The 10,283-nt window shown below is 38.6% G+C and overlaps 1 protein-coding gene across 1 annotated transcript in view; it reads right to left on the bottom strand.

Annotated features, from left to right (window-relative positions):
• Positions 1 to 3,864: 3,864 nt before the first annotated feature.
• Positions 3,865 to 10,283, bottom strand: part of ARFGEF3 (ARFGEF family member 3) — a 156,617-nt gene continuing 150,198 nt past the window's right edge. The window contains exon 35 of the mRNA XM_088453279.1: positions 3,865 to 10,019. Within this exon, the coding sequence (XP_088309405.1) occupies positions 9,828 to 10,019 (192 nt within the window). The 3' untranslated portion in view covers positions 3,865 to 9,827. The remainder of the gene's footprint in view (positions 10,020 to 10,283) is intronic.

Below are 10,283 nucleotides of genomic sequence, written 5' to 3'. Positions count from 1 at the left end.
TGCCGGGGGTGTGGCTGCCCAGACGGAGGCGTTCCCATGGGAACGCCTACCGTCTGGGGCCGGCCCCACTGACATCACTAGTGATGTCAGTGGGAGTGCTTTTGGCTCTGATAGAGCCAAAAGCACTCCAGGGCTTGAGGCAGCGAGACCCTACCACAAGGGTCTCGTCGCAAGCCCGATGGTCGTGATGGTCTTGACCATCGCGACCATCATTTTGGCCGCTCGCTATAGCTGTGGGTGGTCACCCACATCTATGCGAGCGGCCAGGAGGCCGCTCCAAAAAGGAGGAGGGACGGCCCTGATTCAGAGCGAGCGCTCGGTCAGAGCGTCCGGCTCTGAATCAGGGCCTCTGCTCTCCTCGTAAACCGCAAGTTTGGGTATGTTCGATTTTCTACAAAACCGAACTGCTTATTTTTAATATATATATATACAGAGATGCTAAGAAAAACATAAAAAAAAAATGAAATGAGTTTGCAGTAACATGGTTATGATTTTTACATAAATGTATTTCTGCCAGCTGCAGACTTACGCTCCTCTGCCATTAATACTGAAATATTTATATTTTTGTTCCTGCTTGTGGCCAGATATCTTCAATGCTACTACTGCTATGACAGTATCGTGCACCTAGGTTTACAATTGGCATTTGGGCTAGTGGAGTGCTCATGCAAGCTCCATCTAGTGATCAGCCACATATCACAGACATTCTTAGTAAATGTGTCCCTTAAGGCTTAAAGTAAGAGCAGACAAGTATAATCTGGTATCATGGAGGAGCAGAGGGCCTGATTCAGAGATGTACGCCATTGCCACCGCTGCTGCAAATTTGTATACAGTGGATGTGGAAAAACATGCAAATGTGTCACAGCCGTCTGGCCTTGTATTGGGACGCTCACCAGTGGGTTTGCTAATCCAAGCGACAACGTACAAAAACTCAGCATCCGTCGCAGATCACTCGATAATCGGCCTTCTGAGTAACCATATGGTCGAATATATTTCTGTTTGTAGCATCCACTTTAACTAAACTTTTTCCTGGTCTATAATGCGTTTACTTTACATCCAGGTTCCTGGTATTTGGCATACATTTTCCTGTTCTATTGCACTTTTGCATCTATTAAATATTTACATGCCATTTATGCCCAGTGGCATAACTATGGCGGGGCGAGCAGGGTACGTGCCCAGGGTGCCATGGCAGGCCCAGCAGAGGGGGCCGCCGACAGCCAGGAGAGCATATCCGGAAGTTGCCGTTATAGAAGAAACATCCCTCGGCAATGTCGCTTCCTGCTATGTGACTCCCAGCATCTGTTCTCTGCATCTGAAAACATCTCCTCCCTTTCAGTCATGTTTAAATTTCAAAATACAGTCATAGTTTGGACTCAAACCTGTCACTTCATGCATTGACTCATCTTACCAATGTAGCCATCTGATAATACAGTGAAAGCCTGTGAATTCTAACTATATCAAGCTACTTCACATTCTCCTTTATTTAAAATACAGCCACACCTATTCAAACTTAGCACCTCATACTTTGCAGTCAGTCAGTCACCTTACCAATGGAGCCATTTGCTGCTACAGTGAAAGCCTATGAATTCTAACTATATGAAGCTACAGTACCTCACATTCTCCCTTAATATAAAATACTGTCATACCTGGGATTCAAACTGGAATGGAAAGGAATGTTCCCAGAGTGATGAGAAATGATGGCGTGTCATGTTGACACGCCCCATTTTTCAGTGTCCACGCCCATTTTTGGCCCGCACAGTTGAGGGGGGCATTTTTCATCTTGCCCTGGATGCCAAAGACCCTAGTAACGCCTCTGTCTACGACCCAGGCACACAGCTCTTCATGCTGGCAGAGAACCAGAAGAGTGCCAGTGCAGCACTAAAGCAAAAACCTTCGAGAACTAGAGAAAGGAGTTTCTGTTAACATAACTGGTGGTAGTATTGGTACTCAGCAGTTCACTGGACTTCTACAATGACTAATTGAAAAAATTGGCTGCGCTCAATTCTACACACTAAGTATATCCATTATAAATCACACTGTAGTGAAAAATACATGAAAAGGTTTTAATGTGGCAATAATATACACAGATAAAAATTATATTCAAAATATATGGAACATGTGTATGTTCCTATTTGAAATACATACAGACAACATATATTACTATCAATATTGAATAAAACAGGTTAGATATATATGGTCAGTGTTCCTGGTCATATCAGGCCAGCAAAAAGAAGAAAAAATAAAAGAATAAATGTTTCTCTTGGATAGAATACACTGTATCTGTGGTAACTTGTAAATATATTGCAGCAATTGGATATACTGTTGCTATTGAATAGCACGGAGTGAGCTCACCCGATTCTGGTAGAAATGTTGTCTATGATCTGCAGATCAGGGGTCTCAATATTCCACGTAAAATGCTGTATTGTCTCAATAACTTACAGCGCTTGTACTGATTTCTTTCCGCCGCTGGAAATCAATTGTCTCCCTCTTGTCACGGAAAAGCTTATTGTTGTTGCTCTGCTCCGTGTCAGGCAGTGTAGATAGTGGTGCTATGGACACTGCCTGACACGGAGCGGAGCAACAACAATAAGCTTTTCCGTGACAAGAGGGAGACAATTGATTTCCAGCGACGGAAAGAAATCAGTACAAGCGCTGTAAGTTATTGAGACAATACAGCATTTTACGTGGAATATTGAGACCCCTGATCTGCAGATCATAGACAACATTTCTACCAGAATCGGGTGAGCTCACTCCGTGCTATTCAATAGCAACAATATATCCAATTGCTGCAATATATTTACAAGTTACCACAGATACAGTGTATTCTATCCAAGAGAAACATTTATTGTTTTATTTTTTCTTCTTTTTGCTGGCCTGATATGACCAGGAACACTGACCATATATATCTAACCTGTTTTATTCAATGTTGATAGTAATATATGTTGTCTGTATGTATGTATGTATTTCAAATAGGAACATACACATGTTCCATATATTTTGAATATAATTTTTATCTGTGTATATTATTGCCACATTAAAACCTTTTCATGTATTTTTCACTACAGTGTGATTTATAATGGATATACTTAGTGTGTAGAATTGAGCGCAGCCAATTTTTTCAATCAGTATCTGAAGTAATTACACAAATTCTTCTTTTTGGCAGCAGTCTCTTCTCACATAGCAGATCATCTAGGAAGCGCTATCTTCTTCAGTTTTTTATATATATTTCTACAATGACTAGTTAATATTTCATGTCTCTACCCTTCCACTAACTTTTCTCATTCCAACCATACCACATCTTTGATACTCCATTGCCTTATGTTCCCACACTTCTGAGATAGCAGGCTCTTTTCACTACCTTTGCCTTTAGTTTCATGTTGTTGTATGAAAATTTGTGTTAGGATTCACTCAATGTACAGTGCGGAGTAATAAGTCAACACATTTGTTTGTATTACTACAGTATGTACTGTTATTTGTAATTTGTATTTACTGTACTTGACTGGCATAGCACAGGTCCACCTTCTAAAATGGAGCTACTTAAATGGTGTCTACTTTAATAATAATAAATAATAATAATGTTATTGAGTAACGTAGCCAGTAGCATGCACAGAGATAGCCATAGTGATTCCTGGTTCCTAGGGTCACCCCTCTCACCACTTTAATTTCTTATGTGCATATTTTAAGTAAATGTATAAGAAACACATTATCTCACACTCCCTTTATATATGAATATTTATACATAAGGTATTAATAATTGCTTTTCATAGTACTTACCAAAATTCTGAATTAAAAATGAAAAACATGTATTATTTTGCTTCATGATTTATTTAATTGTACAAGACATAGCATGTTATTAATTTAAATTAATTTGATGTTAAAATAATTTATTTTCATATGTTTTTGAACAAAATATACACAACGATATATCCCGGCAAAGCATTTTAAACGAATAGTAACAATTGTAGTGACAAACAAATCTCAAAATTAATTCACATTGCAGTTGGAAAAAGAATTTCTAAAATAACTAATCAAAGAAAAATATTTTTTAACATTCTGTGAACATGCAGAACACAAGTGTTGAAATAAAAACAAAATATTTGTACCGAATACTTTCCACTACAATTACATCTATGTCGGTGATAGATCAACTCCCAGCATTTAAATTTTTTGTCATTTTTACAATGAAAAAAAAAAAAAAGGATTAAACAGATTAATCTAAAAAACAACATTTTAAAAATACAAGGACCTGGCTTCTGATAATTTTTGGCAAACTGCTAGTGTTCAAACTCATAATTTTATTATGATATATTTGTCTGCCCTGTTATGTATATTACAGTTGTTAATTTTAATAGCGATCTTATATCACTGTATAAGAGAATAAAACAACCAAATATTATAAACAATGTTGTGCTGTCCGAACATTAAGAAGCCATGTACTAAAGTCTTTCTTTACTGCTGAAATGGTGTATTATAAGCTGAGGCTGCAGTCCCAGGATGAATGGACAGTGGCAGCAAATTACAGTGAATTAAAAAAGTCTACATTAGTTTAAACCTTGCTAGTACACAAGTAATGATGACAGGTAATATAACTAAACATTCTGTAAAATACCACCACTTATGTTATTATCAAAAGGTGGCTTGAGGTCAAATTAACTTTTTCATAGAATATTAATATACTTAGAATTTCAAGAAGTAAAACCTATATGACATTAAAGGTTTATTCACACAAATCAAATGTTTTATTGTTAATTACTTTAATCATTAATGAATGCAAGGAAAGTGCAATAAAAAGGTCGCGTAAACAATGGGCCTGATTTATTACGGATCGCTATTGCGATCGTGGCTGAAATTACGCACGCAGACCAACTGCGAAAATATGCTAATGTTTACAATCGCAATGCTGTCGCAGAAAAACATAAGGACGCCCACTGCCCCTTACTCACATCCGTAATACATTGCAAGTCTGCGAAACCATTGGTAACATCGAGTACCATCGGAGCCTCATGCACAAGTACAGCAGGTCTGACCTTACTCAGAATTTGCTAACCTCATCGCCCGCAGTGAAAGCTCAAGCATCGCAGTGGCTAATTTATACACACCCCTGTAACGGCGTTCAAACGCACTAACATGCCTGCGTTTTGCCAACCTCCCCCCCCACTATATCACCACCCCGAAATGGTTACTTCCTGTCAATCACTCTGCGATGGGTCTGCGGGATCACAGTGTGTTTGCAGTGTAGCCTTCGCTTACGTGCACTGCGGTGAGTACGCATGCGCAGTATGCAACAATCGGTCGCCTGCATGCGTAATCGCAGTTGCGATCCATAATGAATCAGGCCCGATGCCCACTCATTGCATTATAAAATCTTACGGTCATGTTTACAATTTAGAAATTAATCATTAAGGTGTGCCTCCAGTACCATGGATTGTATTAGTAAAAGCTCATTGAAAATTAAAATATCATTAGTACAACGAGTCTAGAATACGTATTAGTTTTAATTTATTTCTGTTTTCCTATCACTCATATCTGAACAAGTCCTTGAATTGAACAAAGGCTGTATATTACGAAGCTGAGTAAACTACATGAAATAATTTGAGTGCTTATATACTGTATGCCCCATCCCCTCGGCAGCTGGCAGATGTTAGGAGAGAGGTACTTCTCTAACTAGGCAGGCAGTGTGTTAGTGACAGCTAGGCAGACTTCAGCAGAAATATACAGTAAAACTGGGTACATTGCAATGTATCATACGATATATCGGTCCTCCACGGATTGGAGCGGTATATCATACAAATCGTATAGTCATGTGTACGTCTGAACTGTTGTTCATCATATTATTCCATCTGCTGTTCAGCACTGCAGTAGGGACGATGCAATGAACAACACAGTGCTGATACATTCAGCATGTAACAACACATCGCGCCACCATACACCGAATAGTGCAGAGGCTACAGCGCGCGCGATGTGTCGTTACAATGCATTGCACCGTCGCTGGGTCGCACCATTGCATGGTGTTTACCCAGCTTAAGAATTGGTTGATAAATACACAGGGACATTGTTGTCAAAGTAACTCAGATGGCTGCATTCTAAGCTTTTTGACCTTTATCAGTCCCACAGCCCCGACCTACACAGTCATGTCTCAGCCGCTTCAGATATTTGTATAGCCAATACCTTTTATCAGAGTATAGTTGCCTGTATTTTGTAAGTGTTCCCTCTGGGAGTTCCCGAAGGGGATGTCCAGGTGGGAGGTGTAGTGGACATGACATCACTAATTGCATCATCCCAGGCTAACCCCCTGCTGTACAAATTTTGCAAATCAGGGAGCTACTATGACATCATTAGGACAGTGTGCTGAACAGGTCTTCAAATCCCAGGAGGCTGGTCTACTCTGCTGGCAGCATGGGGAAGATCCCCAGAATTTGTGAGTCTCCCAGACATTCCTGGAGAGTAGGAAGGTATGTGACAGAGCTGCACAGGAATGTCAGGGTAACACTGACCAATGTATTACACCTCCATGGTTAAGAGGTGCAAATGTCAATTGTTGGATTTAATGGTACTTCAACAACACATTAAAGACAATTTATTTCCACTTTTGCAGAAGTGTTAATCTGTTTAACGGATTAGTGGAGAAAAAAAAAAAATTAAAAATACAATAGCAGCAAAACTAATGAACACAAAGACAAACAAAATATAAAACACCAATCACTAAGTACCCTTCATATCGACTGTGGAGACCAGATCCCGCCATTGCTGCTGCACATTGAGATTCTAAGATGCGTTTTACAGATAAGTTATAGTGTCATTAATAGAGTTGATACAATTTTTCTGAATTTTAGCCTACAGTATTCTATTTGGTTGTTATATCTAAGAAGAGTGGGAGGGGAATAGTGTGAATTTATTTCTCATACAGCAAAGGATTCTTACATGAGATATTATCCGCATTCTCTGACAGCCTGGGGCATTAGCTATCATGGCAGATACGGACAGCTGTCTGCTCTTTTACACATCATTCTTTTAAGTCACTTTTTATTTTGCAAATGAACAATTCTGTATTTACATTATACAGTATAAATGTAAAAATGGGCTCAGTGAGGGCAGAATTATTTCCACGTATTGATCATATACAGAAGTGATGCAGTAGACACACGGCTGGAAGTGGGGTATGTGACCGTATAGGAGAAAAAGGCAGAAAAGGGAAAATAACGTAAATCCAGCCCTGCGTTAGGGATATAACATTCTATAGATTAAATATCTTTGTGGAAAACGCTAATTTACAGCACACAAATGTGTGTAGGCTGCAAACCCCTAAATGTAGTTATCAAATATTAAATGAACTTATAATCAATACAGCAAATGTAAATATTTTTTTTGTTAAAGCCAAAATGGCATTACTACAGTTTCACATCTATCTGACAACACAGCGACCTATAAATTGGCATGTACTGTACTACATGCACATACAAAGCTACATAGCAGTTTATGCTTTTGCTTGTAAGAGAGATCTACAGTATGACAATGAATCATTGTACTAACAGTGTCTTTCATTTAAATTAGCAGACAATTTGAAAAAATATATATTTCTGAAATGTTTGTTTTCCATTTCATTATAATGAACATCTCCATATAGCAGTGATGGATTTTGTAATGATATTGTACTGGTGAGCGGGATAAAGTTTGTACACAGGCACTTGCTTAGACGATACTTATATAACTATTGGGCAGATTCAGTTAAGTGCAATCGAGCATTTCCAGCCATTACAGTGTGGAAACCTTGCTGCTTGTTTCTTGCACCTCTGCAGGGTGCAGGATGAATGAAGTGATATTTCCCTGTCCGGAAATCCAGCAACGCATCAGCCCTCGGCTAATTGTTCTTACTGCCAAGGTCACCAAATTAGAATAAATTATAAACTGAAATCCTTGCAGCAGCTTTGTTTTGGCACATACCGTACATAAGGCCTGATTCAGGGATGTACATTCTTCCGGTGATGATTTCCGATTGTTAGGGGTCTGTGCAAGACCCATTCTGCCATGTGCATGTCTAACACCTTCTTCTGCATTTGCATAGGAGATGGACGGATTTGCACAGCCGCTTGTATGCAACTCTGCAAATACATCTCTGAATCAGGCCTATAATATTGTCCCAAGTGCTAAAGAAGAAACCCATCACAGTAACCACAGTGACCAATCCTGGGGGCACACTGAGGTCACCTGGCTTTTATTCACTTACTGCTTTTATCAAAAATCTGATTAAAAATTGTTGATGATGGGGCCGGGGGTCACACTTTTATATATGAATCATACCATTTCCATTTAAAGAACAATTAGTAAATACAACTTAACAAAGTCTATTTAATACTTTACACAGACAAAGCTGCTACTTAAACATGCCAACAACCTCCAACTCTAGAGACATAATGTGTGTAGCAGGTACAGTATTTACTACAGAAAACTCCACAACTGTATAAACATGAGGAGTGCAACACAAATTTCTGTCACTCAGCTCAATATATATATGATGTATAAAGACTCATGATCCGTTTAATAGAAAGATAATTTCCTGTCACATACCTTCCACGTGTCCTGAGATGGGCAGCACAGTCCTGATTCTGGGGGAATGGCAGCCAGGACAGACATCTGACCAGCACCCTGCAGGGCAAGACACGCCCTGGGAAGGGATATGGGAATGTACGATCACTATGACCATGCCCCCAACAATAAGTCACACCCCCTGTTTGCAGAGGGGGTGGCCATGTCTATTTTTAGAAAACAAATGCTGGGAGGTATGATTTTGATACACTATAGAAATGTACTGCTAAATGATTGCATTTATGGATCTTTTTTTTTCCACAATGGGTCAATCCTGTGAATTTAACAAATTATATTTTCATTACATTTTGTAGACAGCACTGGGAAATCTAGAGCTAAGACAGTATCCATTAAGAGACGTAAAACTAAGCATATAGTCAAATAATGAAATTACAAATAAATCATCCCAATTAGGTAAACACATAATCAGACATTTATAAAATAGTATTGGGCATTTATGCTCTACAGCAGGCAGGAAAACAAAACTTAGTTTCAAGATGTGTAATTGGTTGAGCATGTCATGCTTGTTATCTTGTTTAATAGTGTATTTTATTTATACATAACCTGTTTCACCCTAGAATGTCCTGAAAACATTTGCACCGAAATAGAGGAATCCAACTTTGGACATTATTCTCTCAACCAGTGTCCTTAATCACTTAGATGGGGGTTCTTCATATTGTACATGAGACTCCTGTATTGTGTTATGTTGACCCTAATCACATGCTGTAGTAAGTTTTTACTGAATTGGTAACTATACAAAGCCTATTGATCATATAATTGAATGGGTGCAAGTTCTGATCCCCCACTAGCAGCATCTAGAAAAGGTCACCTTAATAAGCCTTTCTGGCACTCCATATGTGAGGGACTACTTATGGCTTAGCAGATTCTACAACAACAGAAATATAAGTTTTGCAGAAGAAATTTATATTAAGTTTCTATTTTATTATTTTGTTTTAAGTTTCTTGTTAAGCAGAATATAATAATTTCCTTAGGATTTCTGCAATGAAAGTGGTAAATGATACTGTGTAATTCTTATGCATTCTCAAAAGTGAACATCCGAACTCAACTAAATGTAAAGCTAAAGCAGAAGAGACAACTTACTTAGTGACTGTAAACATCCATGACTCATTCTACTTACAAAAATCTAGTAAACCTTTAGTTACTTTGATATATTTTTAAATAGCAGTTTGATATGTAAAAATGACTGAGCCACCATTTTGTTAACCACTTTCCAGTATACAATGATCTTATAAAATAATATCATAAATTCTGCCGACTCTACCCAACCACTCCCTGACTGCCTGTCGCACACGTATGTCATTTACATGACAGGTCAGCTGACTGATGCAAGGGAACACTGCAGGCTGCAGGGCAGCAAACATCTGATCTGGCAGGATCTGAATTTGATTGAGAATGGTCAATACCATGTTGGTCCATGCCTGTGATACAAAACACATACAAGTTATTGCAGGTGAAATTTAAGCAACAAAATAAAGCTACAGCTGGAAATCAATACATATCAGATCCTGTGACTTAATGAGCATAGCCATAATAACTTATCGGTAAGGAATTTTGTCTGGTCTATTCTTTGGAGAAAACTGACATTTACAAATAGCAACTTAACCTGGGTACACACTATGCAATAATCAGGCCATTCAGTTAATTCTCGTCTGGTCGGTCTGATTATTAAGCAATGCGTGCAC

The sequence above is a fragment of the Taudactylus pleione genome, unplaced genomic scaffold (genome assembly GCF_031769625.1).
Source record: "Taudactylus pleione unplaced genomic scaffold, aTauple2 ptg000006l, whole genome shotgun sequence".
Classification (NCBI taxonomy): domain Eukaryota; kingdom Metazoa; phylum Chordata; class Amphibia; order Anura; family Myobatrachidae; genus Taudactylus; species Taudactylus pleione.
Note: the sequence above shows the minus strand (reverse complement) of the source record. Positions and strands in the feature narration are given on the sequence as shown.